Genomic DNA, 23,527 nt, shown 5'->3' on the forward strand with positions numbered 1-23,527 from the left:
CCCACGTCGGGTTCGTGTGTAATCCGTTTATTTTTTTTAAAATAAATTAAGGAGACTTTGTCTCCTTGTTCACACCAAAATAATATATTATTAGAATGTCAAGTACTGAAGTGAAACCCATACATGAAGTTTTTAAAGTTGTATATTTAGTTTTACTGATTCATCAGAACATGGTTCTGTTACCACTTACCACACCTCAGAGAAACAAGAGAAATCGGAATGAAGGGTAGAGAAAACAGAGGAAAGTGAGGCGACACCAAATATATACATGAGCGACTGAATTTACTCTTTTAAAAATTTGGTTATATAATTAGTTTATTACATTTGGTACTATATACATCAAATCAATAAAGTTACGCCGCTAATTACACAACATAAAAAAGTCCCAGTTACTCCGCTTAACTTCTCGAGTCCAAAACTGTGAAGCTTCTCCTTACATTCTGCTCGTTTTGTCCTTTCCTAAAGCTTAAAGAGTCATAAAGATTCAGGATCAAGCATCCATGTGTTAGGGTCGTAATCATAATCCAAATGACCAACTCTTGGCTTATAAAAATAAAAGACTTACCAAATCTTGACCCAAAAATCGATCTTTTTCCTTTCAGTTTCTTACCCTGTTCGGTTTTGACAGGTTTAGTGCCTTTACCGCTACTACTCTCTCCCGGTGTAAAACCCGAGAATCTGCTCACTTTTTCGTGGTACACAGCCGGAGGTGCAAGCCTTAATCGAGGCAAGCTCTCTATCTGTACCAACCTCTGATCTTTCTGAAGGTTGGTTAAGATTTCAAACTGCAACGTTGAACAATGTAAACCTTTTTTAGTTATTTGCAATGACATTTTCAGTTTTAGAATTATAAACATCTTACCCGTGATATTTGCTGGTTATGAGAATGATTGCTCATTTCATTCTCGTGTAAGTAAGGCGAAGCACGTTGTGCAGACCCGGCGTTTGACGAAACTGTGCTTATTAGTCCATAATCCAGGTAGAACGATTTACCTTTAGAAGAACTTTTGCTGGTCTTCTTGGTCATACAGACAGGACAGCCTGATGAGGAGACATGAACTGATGACGATGATGATGAGGTCTCATTCTCTGATGGTTCACACTGAAGATGTGTTGCGTGGCCACAGTTGAAAACACGTACACGAAGAGCAGTAAATGTCTTGGTGAGAGGGCAACTGCATATACAACAAAGCAAACTTCTGGGTGCATACCCGTGAGAAGCACCTTTCTTAAGTAAGTTCATGGAGTAGAATGTATCATCTTCGATTAAAGACTTTGCAGTATCCTGACCAGGGTAAGAAAAGTTTTAGAACATTTGAAGAGAGATCACCCAACCCATGCACGAGATTACATGATTAGAGAGACGCATGTAAATACCAGTATTCTCCGTTCGAATCCATATGTTCCAAGCATTCCCAATATTGTAAGTTTAAAATCACCAAACTCTTGAGTACCGTTGTCAGAGAGGAGTTTTGTCATGATTGTTGGAAGACGAACATATCCTATCATTCCTTCAACAATCTCTTTGATAAATTGAGATATGAGCTTCCTCAGGATGTGTGTACCTGCCGTATCAGATCCTGGAATCCTCCACTTAATTGCAACGTCTGATTCATTGACATTAAGTTCCAACGGTTTAACATCTAATGGACCTTTATTTATTTCATCCGTGTTCCTCGGTTCCCTATATGAATCCATCAAAGGTTCACAGAAACTGCATAAAGCACGAAGAGAGAAAACTATGATCAAGTAACAGCTCGTCGCACTCGCTCAGGCTTGTTGTTAACTCCAACATGAATTTAGTTGCATATGTTCAAGAGTAACTATGACGTGAGTGTTATTAGGGCGAAAAGAAATTGGTTAGTAGCGATGTGTATGATCATGCTTACGTGTCAAGAAAGCGAAACCAAAGTATCTCAGACTCCTCTGGATTAAGACGAGGAGTGTTGCGCTGACACAATCCTACACAAGCTTGCAGAACACCTTGTATGCCATGTACCTGAGGGATGGATAATAAACAGCATGAGAAAAAGAGAGAGCGAAAGCACGACATACAGAAGCACACTTTCTTATTGTATAGAAGCACCTCCTTCAACTCTAGAGCACTACTGAATAGTTCCAAGCTGGCTCCTTCGCAAGCACTCAATTTCATTTGTGTTATAAGGTAATCCACTGCATTTTCAAGTTCAACATATTTTTCATTGAGTCCAGAGAGTGTAAGTGACAAAGCACTTGCTGCATCACCCACCCTCTCCAAGAGGAATGCTGCTGCATCTACAATTCCATATTCCTGGCACAGACGTAGACAGTGTTCCACCCTGTAGCTGTCAAAGGTTTCCAGAAATCTCAAGACTGACTTCGGTTCGTACTTGCATAATAGCTGTAAAAATACGCAGAGAATTATCAGCATTGAAGGTTGAAACGATTCCATGATGCCACCCAGGACCCACTAAAGGATCTAAAGAGGAGATTAAGAACAAGTCGAGCTGGCAGTCAAATCACTTTTTAAGACAAACGAACCAAACAAAGTTCTGGTGTAAATAAAGCAATGGGGTTTCAATCTTGGAAGTTCTGAAAAAGTAGTACAAAGAGCCATAACAGTTGCAAGATGCGATATAAGGAAAGTATACTTTGGCAGAGACCTAAGACTTGTTGCGGACTAAATTTGTCTCACTCGCTTCGGTAATTATAGTCAAAAACCAAAATATTGTTTCAAGAGGCAGACTTCCACGAGAACTTATATCTATTAGACATCTACCATTTTATATAGAAGGCTAAAGAAGGCATTTAACTAAGAAGATAAGAAATATCGACGCTGCAGAGAGATACAGTTGAACAAGTTTGCATAAATGCTTACCTCTAAGTAAAGCTCAATCATGTCATCAGTCACATTAACTGGATTATCTTGGATGAATTTAGGAAAGCCATTAAGTTCTTCCAAATAAATCTCAGCCTCTTTGGGTATAACCCTTCTAATGTTTTCACCCGAATTATCTGCAGCTTCATATTTTTTTAGACGAGAAAAATCAAGACTCCCAGACAAGTGAACCTCAATGACAGTTTTGAGATACAGGAACAAGCTTCTTGGATGAGAATGGAGCTGCTCTTGGATGCGTGTGATGTTGTCTTTCAAATTATCAATAATTAGGAAGAATGTTCCCTGTCTACAAAATGTCAGAAAACCAATATTATCAGACCCCACTAAACCTAATCAACAGAGAGAGAATAAAATCAATCTAAAGTTACCTGTTCAATTCAATGAGCTCGGGAATCCTACAAATTATTGCAGATTGGAAGGTAGTGAATTCATCCCCACTCAACCGTGACAGCATATTGTTCACATAGCAAAACGAATGTATGGGTTCATCTGCCTCTTTCATGTAGCTATCCAAAGCTGCAACGTACCTTCGACCAATAATATGAATATAACCACAAACCTGGACATTGGAAACCATAAACAGAGATCAAAGAGGACAACCCAAAGTACACATCGCAAGCACGCTGTAGGGGAATGATGAATGTCTATTAAAAGGATACCTGATAAAAATGTGATTTCTCACAAAGGTGTGATACATAAGCTACATCCCAATCAGTCTCCGGTACAGCTTTCAGAAGGTTTAGTAATTGGGTCTCTCTCAACTTAGAAGATACGTTATAAGTTGGATGAATGTGATCTGATGTTAAGTAATCTAAAATCTGTGCCAATACGCTCTTGGGAATACTAACTTTACCACGTGCTGCATAAAATGCAACAAACTCATATAGAAGACTTGAATCCTCCTTAGACGGCCAAATTTTATCTGATTCTGAATCATTTGGATCGCCAGATTCATCAGCCTGGCTTAAGTCCCCATCAAAAACGTGAACTAGAGCATCTATAAGATTCTGGATTAGTATATTGTTGTTAACTTCGGGTAAACTGTCATCAGTCTTGGACTCTAAACTTACTTCACCGGACTCCAGCAGATGACCCTCATGATTCACCATTTCTTTTTCTACAAATGCATATCTTAGGACATCTAAAGTGGCTTCAGTATCCATCTCTAGTAGATGGTAGAGGTTCAAGTAAATCCATCGAGATGTTACACATGTACTAGAATTTTGGGTGTTTGATTTCTCCAGTAGAAACTGAATCAGCTCGGTCCTGAGTGATGGCAAGCGTGTAGGATTTAGAGTTCCATGTCCTGCAGATAAAACTCAAATCAGTTTGTGAGAGCAAAATGCTTATACAAATTATAGGTCACCAGATACCATACTTGGGTATATTGCAGATCATAACATGCAGTGAAACAATAATTAAATCCTACCTGGGGGAAAAGCCAAACCAAGAAAGCAGTACTTTAGATAAACAAGCATCCGGTACCTGAAAAAGAAACATGATAAAAAAAAGGGCAATTTTTGAAGTTTCAGACAACAACTATATTGCGTCATACAGGAAATCAAACCTTTCTTAGACAGCAATAATATTGAAATTAGCTATATGCATAGGTGCCCTCGAGGATTAAATTCATGTTAGATGGAAATAAATGAGCCTTTTGAATTCTAGGTTTTCCTCTAGTCCATGACTGAAACAAGCGAGGAGGGGGCTCTCACGTTCAGTTTTGCGCGTAAAGTTTTATTAAGCCAGAATAAAGTGCAACGACCTAACATAACATACCCAATGGCTGTAGCCCTTTGTTTCTCACTGTTCCGTAAGACAATCAGGAGTTCCTCCAGAGGTGACCTGAAATCATCCAACCCCTTGTTGAAAAGATAGAGCAAGGCCCCATAAAGCCCATGCTCACGGCAAATTCTGACTACCTAAGTGCCAATAAGGAAAATATCAGAAATTCAACCATAAAGTCAACACATCAACTAATTGAAGATAAAGACCAAACAGGACAAATGAAATTGTCTACAAAACCTGACCTGATTGAAATCTAAGGAAGAAATATCCATGTGAAGTACACACTGCTCAATTCTTTGTAGCCAGCCTTTCCTACTATAATGTTCAACCAGCGCTTGCATAATCTGAGCAGTATGAAACAAAACAAAAGAATAATAAGATAAAATATAACAGCACTGTTGAGGAAATATCTTATAGTTCTACAGAAGATACCTCAGGAGGAAGAGATCCAAGCATATCCCTCAATATATAAGGCTCCAAAAGCTCCAAAAATGTATCTAGACAAACCAAAAGTAGTTGCCGCAATAAATACGAGAAATTATAGTGTCTCATTATACACAAGGAATTAATAGTCATCAAGAGATTTGAACCAAGATCAAACTGTCTTGAAAATGGACAGCAGATTCCAAAGCACGTGTCTATCTCACTTAATAAACTTAAGGTATAAAAATATTACAATTAGCATTGCAATACTATACTGTTTGATTTAGCAAACTATACAATTACTCTAAACCGTTTATAGAAGAACTAAACTAAAAATTAGGGAGAACATACATGCAAACACGCAGCACAACATGTGTGTGTGTATTATAAAAATCGGCATACATAAGAAAAACAATAACCCAGAGGAGATACCAAAAACAAGATCAGTTGACCAAAGCTCTCTAAGGATTTTAAAGAATAAAGACACAGAAACAGACAACCCTGTTCCTTAATCCTAACGTGGTAAACATCTTTCAAAGAATTATATAGTTAGAATGATAGTTAACCCTGTTCCTTAATAAAATGTAGCACCGAAAAAGGAAGTTAATATGAACACATATAGATGTGAAATATATACCTCTTTGTTGTACAGCCACAAATCTGGAAAATATCTCATCAAAGAGCAAATCCATCCTGTTAATATGAACACAGAATTCAACGGCAACACCACCAACACGATTGTATTGTTCTTCTATCTCTAAATTGACATTATTGGTTCCACTGCTTTGCTCATGAGTTACTCCATTTTTTTCAATCTGATTGGAAAATGCTATTGAGATATAAGAAAATACTTCATCTACGTAGGAAAGTAGCAACTCTGCTAAACTGGGTGCTATGGCTTCCCTTATGGCATCCACAGTTTTGGGGAGGTCAACAACCCCATGAGCTTGACCATTAAAAAGTGACATTGCCATGTTAAATGCACCCATCCAGTCACCTCCTCTCCTTAACACATCAACCCGCTCCTTCCACGGCAAAAGTCTGGAGATAATAAGATGCGCAGTCCCGAGAATGTATACTGAAGCCCCTCTGACACCCACAGAGTTTTGATAAGCTTTCTCAGGATTTCCAAAGACATTCGTAAAGTACGTATGATAGGAAATTAGGTCATTCCCAGAAGAACCAGCCACAGAAAAGTTTGTCTGGTGAATTACCACACCATCTCTTGTGAACAGATACAAATGGCCCGACACAGTTGGGATCACCAGCAACTGAATATGCAGAGAAAAACAGCAAAATCATGAATATGCATTTGCTTAGAAAAAATATTTATATCAGTATACACACCTGGTCATCTAGCCAAACAACACCAATAGCTGGACTGTCAAGTGACCATTTGGCATATTCCTTAAGGTCTGATTTTACCAACTTGGCAACCTGAACTCTACGATCCCACGCAATGACAAGAAAAGAAACCCTATCTTCTGCCTCCTTGGAAGAATTTCCTGCAAAATTTCACCTTACTAAAACAGTACATGTAAAGTACACAGTTATAGCGGGAGAAGAATTACCCGTTGAGCATTTCCAAGCAGTGTATGGCATGGAACCCTCCCGAACCCCTTCTGGCCTAGGAAGTTGTGCATACACCTCCAAATTTGGAATGAGCTTTACCTGATAAAAACAGAAGAGGATGATTTCCAGAAGCGTAACCAGTAAATTGAATATGAAAAATATCTGGAATAGTTACCACTAGTCCAGTTTGATAGGTGACAAATATAACAACACCTTCTTCCACCGAAGTTGAATCCTCATTAAAGAGCTTCCAAGTTGAATCAACCCCAACAACACCTCCCATCATGCTACTTATACTGCTGGATGGAACTGCAGAGTTACCCCCCTTAGAAGAGGCCAAGGAGCTTCCAAAATTTTCATCAGGCAAAGCTGATGCGGAGAGGACCGTTCCATTTTTTTGTCCATCGAGAAGACACTAATGCAATCAAAATAATGTGTACAAAACCATTCCTCCGAGTTAGTAAGGCTGAACAGGAAACCAGCAGAAACAGACAAAAAATCACAAGCAAATATAACTATACAGAATACTAAATTTACCTGCGATTTTACTGTATACATGTTCAACAGCAGAGCCCAAGAAAACGTGTGTTTGAAAACAACACCCTTTGTATCACTTGTAATCACTTTAAATTGGCGAGAACCCTGAGAATCCCGACCTAGAAAAAACGCATATACTACTGGTGCAGTATGTTCAGTGATCAGTTTTGCGACCGAAGCTCTCTGCACGTCCCAAACTGTAACATGTCCATCACCATAACCTGCTAGCAGGAGGCTCCCTATCTGATTGAAGCAAACGGAGGTAACTGGGGACTGGGATCTTTCTCCTTGTAAACCAAGCCAAATCATCTAAAAACTTGCAAACATAAATATTAATAACTGGAGTATATATCCGCACAGTTTATAATATGCTCTTGAACAAGTAAACTAAAAATGGACATAATTAATGATGTAAAAGACAACCTTTGATTCCATTTGATCTGCAGTATCAGAAGAATATTTACTTGGTATAACGAGGATGACCCCCTTGGATGTACCCACAGCAACAAAACTAAAATGAACAGCCAAAACCTGAGGAGAACCATGGTCTCGCTTAAATGCTTGCGATGAAATGGTTCGGCTGATGGTATTGTCAGCATCAACATCAAAGTAACCTAAATTCGTCGAACCGACCTTAACACCTTCAAGTCTCATTGGCTGAGCAGCAGCCCCTTCCTCCCAATGCAAACCAGTATATGCTTGTTTTTTCTCAAACTCTTCAGCCAAGACAAGCTGCTTTCTAAAAGATGGTGATTTTGATTTCTCTCCTTTACTCATCCTTTCTTTTTCCAACTCAACAATCCTCTCTTCTACAAGCTCTGAAATGCCAGAAATTGAGCTTCCATCATCAGGAATAAAAGCATCAATTCCCTCTGCTTTAGAATCCGGTATAATTATTATATCTGATTGATCACTCTCAACATCTCCAACACTTGAGTCCTCAACATTGCTTACCTTAGTATCATAGCACTTGCCATCAGAATCATTAAAACGTTGAGACTCTAAAGACTCCACCACCAAAGAAGCGACTAACATTGTGTCATCAACAGCAGCAATTTCGGATTCTGCGGCAGTGACTAAGTCAGGCTTTGAGTATGCCTCACTGTCACGGGCATCAACTAAGCTCTCAGTAACATCACTAGCTTGGACTTCCATCACTTTAGCTTCGTTTTCTTGACTTGCAACAACCGCAACTCCACTATCAACAGAAGCAGCAGATCCAGCAACAACAGAATCTCCATTGGAAGAAGAAACTTCTTCCTGCTGCAGAAGCTCACTACTTGCACTGTTAGCTCTCCTCGACTTGATAATAGCAGCGTGTGGTGTAGGAACCAACCTAGAAGCAGCCACAGCCGCCGCAAGCGCCGCACCGGGTTTCACATTCGACCGCACTCCTGCGAATAGCGAAGGCAAAGGCACCTGCCTTAAAGATGAAGAAGAAGTCGATCGCCGCGTCGGAGGATTCAAATTGGATTCAGGTCTCACCACCGGAACGTTTGTAAGGGCTTCTGATAGGCGGCGGCGGCGGCGAGTCGGATCGTTTTGCTTCGGCCGTATAATTGACGGTGGGGAAGAAGGAGGAGAAGGTGACGGAGATGAAGAACTAGACGCGTTGAGAATTTCGTCGACTGTACGGTGAGGGACGGATGAAGAATCCAAATCGGAGTCTGAGTCCGATACGAGGAACGAATCGAGATCGAGTTCCATGTTAGACTTCTTCATAAACATGAACTTCAGGAGGAGGAGTCGTAGTCGTAGTCTCTATGATGACTTTTGAAAGTAGCTGAGAGATTATTCTCTAGCCGTTTGGGGTTCATCAGAAGAAACTCAACTCTCCGCCGGCACTAGTCGACGTTCTTTTTTTAGTTCAGCTAACATCGAGTCAATAAGGAAAACAAAACCTTCTGGATGCGTCAGAAGGTTTTGTGAAAGGCTCTATAAAACCAAGAAAAAAAAAATAATAATAAAGTGGGCCTTTGATGTAAGGAAGCCCATATGAAGAGAATGATGTTGACCCGATGTTTGACGATTAAATGTAAAAGAACGCCACGTGTATTGTTGTAGGAGGCGGGGGGTAAAAACACCACCGTGGTCCATCACGCACCTGATGATGTCTCTGTCCTTGTAATTTCTCTGCCTGACTGGCTCCATGCACGTGATAGCACGAGACTTCACCCGTTCGTTTTAATATTTTTCTTTTTTTTTCTTAAAATGTTTTTGTTGGCCAATAAGCACAGCATGAAAGCTGTCATTTTCTACTTAAATAGGTAATTTGGTTTAAATATCCGGAATAAATAAACATATGGTTATTATGATTTCATTTTCTATAGAAAAAAAAACAAAACGAAGAATAACTAATGATTTCTGTATTCGATGATTCTTTTATCTTTTATTTTTAGGCCATCATTATCGTCAAAACACTATGTATTCTAACCCTAAAATAATTAATAAAAAAGTAAATAGTGGGTTTAGATCAAATTTTCTGATCTTGAATGATAATTGATCTAAGCCCAGTTCTTATTTGTGTGGCCTTACGTGATTGGTCGAGATGTTTTAGAAATAAAGAAAAATTTTCATTTCTCTCATCTTCTTCGAAATCAATTCTAGGGTTTCTCTTTCTCTCCAAAATGGCGAAAGCTTCGTTGTCACCATATTCTCCGCTGAAGGTTAGTTTTCCGGCAATTGAAACACCAAAATCGAGAGCTCTTCCATCTAGAAATCGATCTTTGCATAGCTTCTCCGACAAATCCGTTTCAATTCCCTTCTTTTGTCGATTGATATGTCCAGCGATTTGAAGGTGAAGTCGAAATCTTCTTGCTGAGCCTTGGTCTCCTCGTCTCCTTTGTCTGGCAAATCTCATCTCTGGCGATATAGACAAGGTAGTTTCGTCGTTTCCTCTTTCAGTCTTTGTTTCTTGGATGTTTCATCGATTTAGGGTAAAACTGAAATCTGTGAATTAGGTTTCGGTTTAGTAACATGGTATAGGGTTTGTCTCATCTCTCAATTAATGGTTTTGATTAATCAATATAGGATTTTAGTGAGCTTACCTATGACTGAATTCCGAGAGTTGTATTTTGAATTTGAAATCAACCATAACACTTGTGAATTAAAATTGAATTTTCTTTGTTTCGGAGGCTTGTAGGTGAGGTTAACCAGCGCAAATTAAATCGGATAACCATCAAGAAACCTGCATTTGCTCGAAAGTAAAAGGTAAGTCACAAGGTTGGTTTCCTGATTTGAGTGGTGTTGTGGTTTGTGTAGTAGTGTAAGTGTTTATTCACTGATTTTATTTGATTGAAGTGGCTTGTTAATTGTTGTTTGATTGTGTAATGAGTTTCTCTGAATTGTTTTGTGGTGTCGGATGTTTGATTAGGTTTATTTCTTGTAACTGAGTTGTTGTGAATTTAGTGTCTCTTTGTTTTGGTTTGTATGTCTCACCATCTAACCTTTTATCATCTGGTCATGTTCTCGTATTAGTTGTTGTGATTGTAGTTTTGCTTTGTAGGTTTGAGTTGTCTTAAAACTGTAAAAACTGATTTGAAACTTTCGAAACTTTTAAAACTTTTGAAACTTTTGAAACTCTCGAAACTTTTTAAACTTTTGAAATCGAGTAGCCTATGAAAGCTTTGAAACTTATGAATGCTTTAACAAAACTAGTTGAGTAGGTAATGAATATTACAGAATGTCTTGGTATACATTTAAAAAACACTAAATGACCTTTATTTACTTCTGATTTGACTGAAGTAGGTAATGGTTATTTAGAATTAAAACTCTCTAACAACACCAAACTTTTGATTTAATGATGGCAATCTCTCATATCTATTACTTCTCTTCTATCATCCATCTTGTTTGCTTCTTAAGTTCTCTATATTACATCCGACTCTTCTATCAATCTCTCATATCTTTTACTTCTCTTCTATCATCCATCTTGTTTGCTTCTTTCTTCCAATCTCTAAGAACCTTCGAATAATATCTCTTCCAATCTCTAATATCTTTCGAATAAGCTTCTTCCTTGTTTAATTCTGATTGCTATGGAATCAAACAATACTCCTAACAGTCAGTCTCAACCCTACTTTAGCCTTCTTAACTTCCCATATGACAGCTTTGCTCCCAATGTAAACATTGGTTCTTCTCAAATCCCTGCTTTTAGTTCACAAACTGGTTCACAGCCGAGTCAACCTCCTAGTCAATCAGAAGAGACAGCAGAACAGCGTAGGGAGAGAAGGATATGGTCCACACAAGATGACTTAGTCCTAATAAGTGGCTGGTTAAACACATCGAAGGATGCAATAGTTGGGAATGGGCAAAAGGCAGGGTCCTTTTGGATCCGTATAGGAGACTATTATGAAACAAGTAGTCATGTCTGTGGTGGTGCTGAGCCTAGGCGCCCTCACCATTGTAGACAAAGATGGCAAAAAATTAGTAAGGAAGTGAGCAGGTTCTGTGGAGCTTTTGCAGAGACAGACGGTGAGAAAGCTAGTGGCATGAACGATTTAGATATTTTGCAAAATGCTCACCAAATCTACATTAAGCTGTACAAGAAGAAGTTTGGTTTGGAGTATGCTTAGAATGTGCTACGCTATGAACAGAAATAGGCAAACCTGGAAGCTATGAACCCCATTCCGAAAAAAACCAGCTCTAACAAAAGAAAAGCTGATGATGTTGCACCATCTACAGGTTCTGTCATTGGTGAGCATGAGAGCAGGCCTCCGGGCATAAAGGCAACGAAAAAAGTAAGGAACAAAGGTAAAGAGAAGGTTGCGCCATCTGCAGAGTTTAGTCATATGTGGGAGATAAAAAAGAAGGATTTGGAGGGCATGAAAGAACTACAAAAGATGTCCATTCTTGACACTCTCATTGCCAAGAAAGAAACTATAGACGAAGATGAAAAAGTTCTAAAGAAGAAGCTAATGGCTGAACTGTTTTAACTTAGAAGAAATAGTAGATTAATGAATCTCGGATGTTTGTTGTACTCTATGTTATTAATGAATCTCGGTTGTTTGTTCTCTATCTTTTAACTATGCTTGTTCTCTATGTTTTTAACTATGTTTGTAGTTTATGTTTTAAATGAATCTCGGTTGTTTGTTCTCTATGTTTTATATAGTTGGGAACTTATATATGTGTTTCGGTTTCAGGTTGAAGAAGTCATGGACCCGTGACTTGTATGATTGTAGGCAAAGACTAGTGAACCCATGATCGGCTTGTTTGGATTTTTGTTTAGGCTTGATTGTAAGCTTTGTTTAGGCTTCTTTGGTATGTACCCGGGATGGTGAACCCGTGATCGGATTGATTGTAAGCTTTGTTGTAAGCTTTTTTGGATCTTAGTTTTAAAGTCAAATTTTAACAAAGTCACGAGAGTTTATGTATCACAAACATTGATATTTCACAAGAGTTGATGATCACTCTATAGATATGAGAAGAGCACAAGGTTTTATTTCAACAAAAACAAACATTTGCTTTTCTCAACAAACACAAACATTTCCTTCTCTCACCAAAAACAAACATTTCCTTCTCTCACCCAAAACAAACATTTCCTTCTTACCCAAAACAAATATTTCCTTCTCTTGTTCATTTTATGGCATCTTCTTCCAACAATTTTCACTACCATTATGATCCAAATAATGATAGTTTGAACCAATTTTTTCAAGAGCAATTTAATAATCAATTTGAAGCTGCTGAAGAGGAAATTCTGGCGGAAAGGAATACACGTACATATATCGATAGACAACGGGAAGATGGTAATGAACGTTTGTGGAACGATTATTTTAGTGATAATCCGACTTACCCGGAGAGGCAATTTCGCCGACGGTTTCGAATGAACAAGTCATTGTTCTTGCGTATTGTGAATCGTCTCAGTGAAGAAGTTGCATATTTTAAACCAAAAAGGATGCAACCTTCCGGAATGGTTTATCACCGCTACAACAATGTACTGCAGCAATTCGACTATTAGCATATGGGACTGGGGCAGACTCGGTTGACGAATATTTACGTCTTGCTGAATCGACTTCTCGTAAATGTTTGGAACATTTCGTCGTCGGAATAGTTGACTTGTTTGGCACTGAATACCTACGCCGACCCACACAAGCGGATCTTCAAAGGCTACTCTTTTACGGAGAACAGCGGGATTTTCCCGGGATGGTTGGAAGCATCGACTGTATGCATTAGAAGTGGAAAAATTGTCCAACCGCTTGGAAAGGAATGTATTCACGAGGCACCGGTAAACCAACAATTGTTTTGGAGGCGGTAGCTTCACAAGATCTCTGGATATGACACGCATTTTTTGGAGCTCCAGGTACTTGTAACGATTTAAATGTTTTTGATCAATCACCAGTATTTAATGACATTATTTACGGTCGAGCTCCCATAGTTACGTACTATGTCAACGGAAATAAGTATAATTTGGCTTACTATCTGACAGATGTTATTTACCCCGAATGGGCGACATTTGTTAAATCCATCCCACAACCACAACACCCGAAACCTCGTTTGTTTGCAGAACGACAAGAAGGTGCACGAAAAGATGTTGAGCGTGCATTTGGAGTCCTGCAATCTAGATTCGTCATGATTAAAAATCCATCTCTTTTATGGTTAAAGGGTAAAATTGCATATATTATGAGAGCATGTCTCATACTCCATAATATGATTGTCGAAGATGAACGAGATTCATACACACTCTATGACGAACAAGAATTCCAACAAGAAGATGGAACCAAGCACATCAGAAATTAAAGGAGGATTTGATTGAAAATATATGGAATAAATTTGGACATTAAACAATGTATTAATTAAATAAAATGTTTATGTGTTTTTATTAATTAAATAATATGTTTGTTTGTATTTTTTTTTACAATGTTTTTTTTCATTTGAATTTGGTATTGTATTTTGAATTTTAGTTAAAATTTTATAAGTTTGCAATTTAAATGTTATTTTATAAGTTTTTATAATTGTAATATATTTAACAATATTATATTATTAAATCTTATGATCTTAAACATATTCTCCCAATAACTAACTTAAAAAAAAATCTTAATACAATATTTTAACAATATTTTTACTCTAACAACACCCAAAATAGTTTCCCAAAATAGTTCCCCTATAATGATGCTCTTATCTTAAAACTTGAAAACATGCATCTGCACAATCGTCATTCGTCGATATTAATCATGCGTACGTGTATAGGTATAGGGTTCGTGCGTATGTATAGGTCTATGAGTCTATCTATCTACATAATGTTAGTCTAGAAAGCTCGTGGCAGTAACGTGCTTATTTAAAATCAAATGATTGTTGAAATATCAATATAGATTTTTTATTAGTTACAATAAGAACACTCAAGAAAAAACAATGGGTTTGCATAATGAAATAGAATTTATTTATGTGGTTAAAGAGAAGTAACTATAAAAGAAACAAAACTCTAATAGTCGAATTTCAATTAAACCAGGACAAAAACATAAATGTTATAGTATTGAATGTACAACAAATGCAGGCAGGTCTACGATATAATCATATTGTGATATTACTAGTTTGACGAAATGACCAATAAAAAGAAATAGAAAAAAAAAAAAAAAAAAGATGAAGTGGGAGAGAGTAAATGAAGAGGAAGAGTCATCGCTGTCATGGTCGCAGTTAAAGAGGGTGGTCAGAGTCAGAACTCTCCCTTAAGCAACCTTCCAAATTTATTGACATTTCTGTTTCCCAAGATCCACCCACCACTCTCCTCTCTCTCTCTCTCTCTTCTTCCCTCATATCTGCGCAAGAATCTAAAAACCAAATCTCATCCTCTCTACTAATGTCTCATGACTACTACTTCAATCTGTTGACTCTGTGTCTGTGAGAATCTTTTTAAAAACTCCTACCTAATCTCCAATGGGTAAGAAGAGTAGTTCTTCTTCTTCTTCCTGGCTCACCGCCGTTAAACGAGCTTTCCGATCTCCGACCAAGAAAGAACACAACAGCACCAATGCTCACGGTAATGAAGTCGAGGAAGATGAGGACAAGGTTCGTTCTTGCTTTTATAATGTCGAGATCTTGTTACTTTTTTCATTCACATGCTCTGTTTCTTGATTTTATGTTTTTTTTTTAATAAGTCACGTGCTCTGTGTCTGCAGAAGAAAGAGAAGAGACGGTGGTTATTTAGAAAACCGACGAATCACGATTCTCCGACGAAGATCTCCGGGGTCGGAAAAGACGCTCCGGCACAGAAATCCGTAGAATCGGCGACGGTCAACACAACCGCTTTAAATTCTGTTACAGAACAGAGTCACGTCGCCTTATCTACACCACCCACAACCGTCTCCGCCGTATCGGAAACTCATCCTCCGACGAAGAAGAATGAGTTGCCAAATCTTACGAGACGCACTTATACCGCAAGAGAAGATTACGCAGCTGTTGTGATCCAAACTGGCTTCAGAGGCTATCTGGTGAGCAGATTTTGATCTAATTATAGTTAACTATGTTTAATTATAAACGTTTATCAGAGTAAAATTTAATAATAGTAAACGGGATCTGATTATAGGCAAGACGAGCATTAAGAGCATTGAAAGGGCTTGTGAAGTTACAAGCACTAGTGAGAGGTCACAATGTGAGGAAGCAAGCAAAGATGACTCTAAGGTGTATGCAAGCTCTGGTGCGAGTTCAGTCTCGTGTGCTTGACCAACGTAAACGTTTGTCTCACGACGGGAGTCGCAAATCTGCCTTCAGCGACACTCATAGTGTCCTCAAATCTCGTTACCTTCAGGACATTTCAGATCGAAGATCCATGGTAAGTGATCTATCTATATATATATATATATATTTTCTATTAATACTCTGTTTTAGACACCATGGTTGCTCTGTTTTCTGCAATTAGGTTTATTATATATAAAAGCTAACATTTATTTTGGAATGGTTTTTGTATAGTCAAGAGAAGGAAGCAGCATTGCTGAAGATTGGGATGATAGACCACACACGATTGAGGAAGTGAAAGCAATGTTGCAACAAAGACGAGACACTGCGTTGAGACGAGAGAGTAACAATAGTAGTTTATCACAAGCTTTCTCTCACCAGGTAACTGCTAAGCAGTTGTTTGCTTGATATTTGGGTCCGTTTCGGGTTTTTAATTTCTTATGGGTTTGGATGAAAGGTTCGGAGAACGAGAGGTAGTTATTCTACGGGAGACGAGGAAGAAGAAGAGAGACCTAAATGGTTAGACCGATGGATGGCATCTAAACCGTGGGATAAACGAGCTTCGACGGATCAAAGACCACCGGTTTACAAAACCGTGGAAATCGATACTTCTCAACCGTATTTAACCCGCGGTAACTCGAGAACCGGTGCAAGTCCAAGCCGTAGTAACCAAAGGCCTAGTTCACCATCAAGAACAAGCCATCATTACCAACAACACAATTTCTCATCAGCTACACCATCTCCGGCTAAATCTAGACCGATACAAATCCGATCCGCTAGTCCCCGGATCCAAAGAGATGACCGGTCGGCTTACAACTACACATCAAACACACCTAGTTTGAGATCAAACTACAGTTTCACCGCAAGAAGTGGTTATAGCGTTTGTACCGCTACAACCACCAATACTACGAATGCTGCATTGCCGAATTACATGGCGATTACGGAATCCGCAAAGGCTAGAATCCGGTCTCAGAGTGCCCCGAGACAACGGCCTTCGACACCTGAGAAAGACCGTTTCGGGTCAGCTAGAAAACGGCTTTCGTTTCCGGTTCCACCGCTGCCGCATCAAATAGACGGTCAGAGTTTAAGGAGTCCAAGTTTCAAGAGTATCGGAGGTTCACAACTAGGAGCATTGGAGCAACAATCAAATTACTCTTCTTGTTGTACCGAGTCTCTTGGTGGTGGTGGAGAGATCTCACCTGCTTCTACTAGTGACTATAGGCGATGGTTAAGATGATAATTCCAAAATCCATATTAACCGGTCATGAATTTCTCCTCCTTTTTTTTTGTTATATATAGATAAATAAAAATATTTTTGACAAAAAGAACAATGACTTTTTTTAGTTTTTAACTTTTGATTGATGAGCTTTGAGATTGGTGTATTTTTTTGCTTATTATGTTGTGTGTGTGTGTGTTTATAAATGAAAATTGTAGTCTTTACTGATTGATCTCTATATAAATATGTGAATTTCTTTTTCCAATTACAGTGTTATCAAGCTGTCATGAATCATATGATATTGTTGTCTTTTATTTAATCATATGGAATTTATTAGTATGAAATAACGAATTTTTTTACTGACCCCTTTTTGTTAAGAAAATGACCATAAAAAGAAAAGCTGGAGATGGGATTACTTCTGTTAATTCTAAATAATTCGAAATCGAGACTTTAAAAGAAGGAGACTGTTGCTACTAGATTTCTCTGGATTGAGTTGGTTTAATTTACAGGGATTCGGATGGGATATTCGCTGGATCTGTTTTGGGTTTGTGGGTATGCTTCCTGATTCTGATTGGGATCTCATGGTATCATTGTTGGTGATCTCGATTGTGGTGTTAAAGTCTACCACTCGATGGTATTTTCTTTTGGGAAGATTTTGTTTCTTTATTCTATGGATTTTGGAATCTTCGATTGATAGAGATTGGATGATTGGAGGTATTTTTGGAAATAGCTTGATCGGCATATCTTCTCAAATGAATCGAAGGCTGAAGGCTGATCAACGGGTATTTATTTGGAGCTTTGGTATCATTCGTTTCATACTTTTCCCTTTGTTTAGTGTTTGGAGCTGTTTTGGTTGTGGTGTTTTACGGTGTGTCGTGGTAGAAATTGGTTGTGTGCTTTTGTCCGTACGTTTCCTGATGGCTCAATCAACGTTTCTCAAAGGGAAGGCTCCTCTGGTGCGTACAGAAACTGTGAAGATCTCCAACTCAGTTTTGGCTCAGAGGATCCAGCAGTTTTCTCTCACTCTTATTGGGAGGTTGATGAACCCATCGGTTCAGAGAGTAGAGTCGTTGGTATCAACGTTGCCAAAGATTTGGAAGCTTAAGGATAAGGTGGTGGGAGCAAACCTTGGTCAAGACACCTTTCAATCAATTTCATGGAAGAGGCTGATCTGCAAGGAGTCTTACAAAATGGTCCTTACCACTTTGATGGCTGGGTGATCTCCTTGGTTAAATGGGAGCCGATTATATCATCAACCTATCCCTCGACTATCAATTTTTGGGTGAAAGTTTCTGGCATTCCGATGCATCTGTGGTAGTTTGCTACGTTGGAGGCCATTGGAAAGAAGATTGGTACTATTTGTGAGGTTGATGAAGAGTCTGGTAGTATTTGTGCTACCGTGAATGGGTTTAATCCCCTTCTCTTTAAGTTGGTGGTGCCATTTGATTTTGGAGATGAAGTCGTAGTCTCTCTTGAGTATGAGAAGCTGCTGGGTTTTTGTGAGAATTGTTCTCGTCTCACTCATGATCTAAGAAGTTGTCCGGAGTTAAAGAAGGTTGTTGGGGCTCAGAGTTTTGATAGCCATTTGGATAAAAGAGGGGATCAACAACAACAAGGGATGGGAAAACAAGGAGGTTTTCATAATGAGGGTGGATGGGAGAAGCCAAGGAAATATGCTAAGAGAGCCCTCGATTTCCACACCTTTGAACCAGCTGTTGGTGCAGGTAGTTCGGGTCCTCACCACCAGACTAGTCAGTTTGGGTCGGTCTGGGAAGAGAAACAATCGGTTGGTCCTGCAGGGTTGGATAATTCTGGTGGCAAGTGTGGGTCTCAGGTTGTTGCTGGAGAGCAGATGGGCCGTGTGTCTTCATTTCATCTCAATAGGAAAGGGTCAGGTTCGGTTTGGCCTAAGCCTTTGTACCAAGCTAAACAAGGTCTTAAGGAGAAGCTGGTTCAGGAGCCGATTGGTGATGGACCTGTTTCTTCAGCTCGTGGTGAGTCTCACAGAGACACAGAAATGGAGGTTTCCTCCCAACACAAGTCGAGTAAGGATGTTGGAGTTTCGGATTTTGAGGAAGCTATTGATGATCTCTTAGAGGATGGTCAATTTTCGGATGGTAATATCCAAGAGGAGGGTGATGGTGCGAATGGACGGGCTACCAATACCTTAATGGGAATAGGTTCAGGCTTTTCTGATCCGTCGTAGGTTATTATGCAAGGTATTATTTCATCCTCTCTACCGTCTGCTTTGGATGTGAATGTGTTAAGTTCTGCTTTGAGTAATGTTGATTTAGGATTGAAGATTGGTGAGAGTGGGAGACTTTATAATCCTCGGGTTAAGAGAGTGGTTAAAAAACCTGTCTTGTTTTTGGCATCTCCAGGAAACGTTTGCTTGCTAAAGCTTTCTCTAAATCTGCAGGTGAGGGTCTTAAACAGAGAGTGACAGGGAAACAGGGGACTAATGCCACGGATGGCAAACCTACTGGTGGAGGACGACCAGTTAAGAAAGGGACAATGGCTCTCCTGAAACCACCGGCTCAAACGTGAAAGTCCTCAGCTGGAACTCTCAGGGCATTGGGGCAGACCTGACAGAAGAGTACTTGGGAGATTTGTGGAAAAAACATCATCCCGACATTTTATTTTTATCAGAAACGAAAAAATGTTTTTTTTATTTACAAAAATTTCAGAATAAATTTCGTTATGATAATTTGTACACCGTTGAACCTTGTGGGTCTCGTGGTGGTTTAGCTATTTTTTATATGGATGAAATAAAACTATCTATTTTATATGAGAGTAATCGTTTAATTGACGCTCAAGCCTTTGTTGGGCAACAAATGGTTTTTTTGAAAGCAACATTGCAAGAGGCAAAGATGGATGATTCGAGGTCGCAAGAGGAAATTCGGGATATAGAAAGGAAATTAAAGGAGGCATATCAGGATGAGGAATTATACTAGCAACAGAAGAGTAGGAAATTCTGGTTACGGGTTGGCGATAAAAATACAAAATTTTTTCACGCTTCCACGAAACAACGGAGGGCAAGAAATAGGATTCTTGGCTTATTTGGTCCTGACGACACCTGAACTGAATCGGTTACTGGTATTGAGGATATTGCATCAAAATATTTTGCGGAACTTTTTAAGCAGTCTGATGTGAGGGGCGTTTCACAGATGGTCCAGGAAGTTCATCCAAGAAATAGGATTCTTGGCTTATTTGGTCCTGACGACACCTGAACTGAATCGGTTACTGGTATTGAGGATATTGCATCAAAATATTTTGCGGAACTTTTTAAGCAGTCTGATGTGAGGGGCGTTTCATAGATGGTCCAGGAAGTTCATCCATTAACCACATAATGCATGAATAGGGCTTTGATAAGGGAGATCACAGAATTTGAAGTCCGCAGAGCTTTGTTTTTTATGCATCCAGAGAAAAGTCCAGGACCTGATGGACTGACAGCTTTGTTTTTCCAAAGGTTTTGGCCTTCTCTAAAAGGAGATTTGGTGGCGTTGGTAAAAGATTTCTTTCGTACAAATCAGTTTGATTTGCGGTTAAATGAAAGAAATATTTGCCTGATCGCTAAGACTGAAAGGCCTCAACGGATGACAGAGTTTAGGCCGATTAGTCTCTGCAATGTGAGTTATAAGATTATCTCTAAAGTCTTGTGCTTTCGGCTTAAGCGAATTCTTCCATCGCTTGTTTCAGAAACACAATCGGCGTTTGTTTCTGGTCGTTTAATCACGGATAATATCCTTATTGCTCAGGAAATGTTTCATGGTTTGAATACAAATCCTCGCTGTAAATCAGAGTTTCTGGCTTTCAAGACGGATATGAGCAAAGCCTACGACCGGGTGGAATGGGATTTTCTAGAAGCAGTAATGATTAAGTTGGGGTTTGATAAAAAATGGATCTCATGGATTATGTGGTGTGTTTCCTCAGTTTCATATCAAGTCCTTCTTAACGGACAGCCTCGGGGTTCTATTAAGCCTCAAAGGGGTTTACGTCAGGGGGATCCTTTATCTCCTTACTTGTTTATAATTTGCACGGAGGTTTTAATCGCCAATATTAGAAAGGCTGAACGAGAGAATAGAATCTCAGGTATCAAGTTAGCTCGGGAGTGTCCCACTATTTCACACTTGTTGTTTGCAGATGATAGCTTGTTCTTCTGTAAGGTAGAGGCGGCTGAATGCACTACGGTTATGGAAATTATAGGAGACTATGGGAAAGCGTCAGGACAAGAGGTTAATCTGGAAAAATCCTCCATCATGTTTGGCAAGAAAGTCCCGCCTGATATACGAACTCAGCTAAATTCTGTAATGGGTATCTCAAAAGAAGGTGGCATGGGTTCATATTTGGGTATTCCAGAAAATCTTCAGGGTTCGAGGACCAAGGTCTTCAGCTATGTCAATGAGTGTTTGGATGATCGAGTAAATGGTTGGTCTGTAAAGTATTTATCGAAAGGTGGTAAGGAAGTTATGATTAAATCGGTAGCGTTGGCTCTTCCAGCTCATGTGATGTCTTGTTACAAATTACCGCAGGAGCTAACGTCTAAATTAACGAGTGCTATCTCAAATTTTTGGTGGAAATCTAATGATAAGGCACATGGTATGCATTGGGTGGCCTGGGATAAAGTCTGTAAGGATAAGTGTGATGGAGGATTGGGTTTCCGCACTTTGGAACAATTTAATGATACAATGCTGGCTAAGCAGTATTGGCGGTTAATTCATTATCCGAATTCCCTGATGGCTCGGGTTCTGAGAGACAGATATTTTCAGAACAAACATCCTTTACAGGTCAAGAAGCCATATTCTCCTTCTTTTGCTTGGAGAAGTATTTACTCTACAAAGGGTTTGGTCGAACAGGGATCCAGATGGGCGATAGGCTCAGGCTGCCAGGTTTCGGTATGGCGAGATCCTTTGATACCGGATTCTCAGCCAAGACCAGCTAATGGTCGAGGGAGATTGCTACATCCCAATCTAATGGTTAATCATTTAATAAACCCAGTTACTAAGGAGTGGCATATGCCAATCCTGGAAGAGTTTATGAACCCGGAGGATATACAGATTATTCAATCTATGGAGGTCAGTAAAGTCTTTAAAGCCGATAGATTGATCTGGCACTATACTAAGTCAGGAAAATATTCGGTCAAATCGGGTTATCGGCTCGCACGTGAATTAATTAAAGAGGTTGAATATGGGCCGACGTGTACGGCCCTTAGGGCACATGCATAGAAACTTGAGATTCCCACAAAGGTCCAACATTTTTTCTGGCAGGTTGCCTCCGGTTCCCTCCCTGTGATGGAACGTCTTGCTCAGCGGGGTGTCCGGTGTGATACTTTATGCAAACGCTGTGGTTCGGAGGTGGAGACCATAAATCATGCACTTTTTGAGTGCTCTCATTCGCGACGGATCTGGGATTTATTTCCGAGTGACATATATTCTGGGGACTTTCCTTATGGCTCGATCTACTTGAATCTAGATTTCCTATTCTGGCGAGCGCAATCCACGTCGAACGTTTCGGATATAAGCATTCACTTACCATGGCTTGTCTGGTCAATTTGGAAGGACATGAATAAAAAAGTTTTCCAATGACTTACGGCAGAGCCTATTGACGTTATCAATCAGGCAGCCAATGATAGAGTGTTATGGGAAGAGGCCAAGTCCTCTTATTCGGACTCCATAGAGCTTTTGCCTGTGGAGGTACGGGTTCCTTCTCCTCAGTGTCAGGTCGATGGATCTTGGAAGGCCTCTGATCCTTTAGTGGGTCTGGGCTGGTGGTTTTGTAACAGTGAGGATATCACTCTGCTATTAGGAGCACGGAGTCTGCAACGTAGTCCTTCCCCCTACATTCGGAGGTGCAGGTGTTGATTTGGGCGATGGAATCCCTTTTGGCGTCAGGTGTTGATTGTCAAAGTTTCGAGACGGATTGTGTAGAATTAGTGACGATGGTGCAATCTCCTGATGAATGGCCCGCCTTCTCTAATCTGTTGGATGAATTCTGCTTACTTCGATCCTCCTTTCCGGCCTTCATGTTTTCACGGATCCCGCGGTCGTCAAATGTCCGGGCCGACTGTCTTGCTCGTTATTCGCGATCTTTATCTTTTGAAACTTCATTTGTAAACTCTTTCCCTCCAGTTTGGTCAACCAAAATTGGAATTATTTTTTAATTTAATGTTTGGTTGAAAGAAAGAAAAAAAAAAAAAAAAAAAAAAAAAAAGCTGCAACTTTGCAACTTGAGACACGAGCAAAGAACATAACCCATGTGACATGATTCCTACATGATCAGTCTTGTCTTCAACGTTACACATTACTCCAAAACCCACCTAAAGATCAATTAAATGCTTCTAAAATAATATAGTCTCCAACAGGTAAACACATCATAAATTCTATCAATTTGATTATAACAGTTTAGGCTATTTGTTTATTTTTTAAAGCTGAGCTTAGTGTATGTTTATCACT

General features: G+C 39.3%; 3 protein-coding genes and 1 pseudogene across 7 annotated transcripts; 3 read left to right on the plus strand and 1 right to left on the minus strand.

Moving 5' to 3' along the window:
* Positions 1 to 263: 263 nt before the first annotated feature.
* Positions 264 to 9,110, minus strand: LOC104737643 (uncharacterized). 5 transcript variants are annotated; one of them, XM_087481594.1, is made up of 20 exons: positions 7,832 to 9,104; positions 7,622 to 7,729; positions 7,199 to 7,507; positions 6,837 to 7,076; positions 6,661 to 6,760; positions 6,437 to 6,594; positions 5,727 to 6,360; positions 5,099 to 5,163; positions 4,909 to 5,010; positions 4,658 to 4,800; positions 4,308 to 4,363; positions 3,538 to 4,184; positions 3,247 to 3,437; positions 2,858 to 3,164; positions 2,087 to 2,380; positions 1,890 to 1,999; positions 1,378 to 1,714; positions 863 to 1,285; positions 566 to 785; positions 264 to 465 (listed from the first exon to the last, which is right to left on the minus strand). In XM_087481594.1, the coding sequence occupies exons 1-20, from the start codon at positions 8,924 to 8,926 to the stop codon at positions 434 to 436; spliced, it is 5,571 nt and encodes a 1,856-aa protein (XP_087337720.1). In that variant the 5' UTR covers positions 8,927 to 9,104; the 3' UTR covers positions 264 to 433. The 5 variants fall into 5 exon arrangements, 4 of the variants coding, with proteins under 4 accessions (XP_087337720.1, XP_087337718.1, XP_087337719.1 ...); XR_015578150.1 differs by having other exon boundaries at positions 2,858 to 3,160; positions 7,622 to 9,104; XM_087481592.1 differs by having other exon boundaries at positions 7,622 to 9,110.
* A 2,119-nt stretch (positions 9,111 to 11,229) lies between these two features.
* Positions 11,230 to 11,766, plus strand: LOC104738532 (glutathione S-transferase T3-like). The gene has a single exon (XM_010458695.2). The coding sequence runs from the start codon at positions 11,230 to 11,232 to the stop codon at positions 11,764 to 11,766; it is 537 nt and encodes a 178-aa protein (XP_010456997.2).
* Positions 11,767 to 12,773: 1,007 nt separating this feature from the next.
* LOC147930029 (uncharacterized) lies at positions 12,774 to 14,698 on the plus strand (annotated as a pseudogene).
* On the plus strand, positions 14,626 to 17,340 carry LOC104737644 (protein IQ-DOMAIN 17-like). Its single transcript, XM_087482741.1, has 5 exons — positions 14,626 to 15,193; positions 15,304 to 15,615; positions 15,711 to 15,956; positions 16,094 to 16,240; positions 16,317 to 17,340. The coding sequence occupies exons 1-5, from the start codon at positions 15,062 to 15,064 to the stop codon at positions 17,094 to 17,096; spliced, it is 1,617 nt and encodes a 538-aa protein (XP_087338867.1). The 5' UTR covers positions 14,626 to 15,061; the 3' UTR covers positions 17,097 to 17,340.
* Positions 17,341 to 23,527: the final 6,187 nt, after the last annotated feature.

This window comes from Camelina sativa, chromosome 13, assembly GCF_030686135.1.
Source record: "Camelina sativa cultivar CO46 ecotype springtype chromosome 13, ASM3068613v1".
Taxonomy (NCBI): domain Eukaryota; kingdom Viridiplantae; phylum Streptophyta; class Magnoliopsida; order Brassicales; family Brassicaceae; genus Camelina; species Camelina sativa.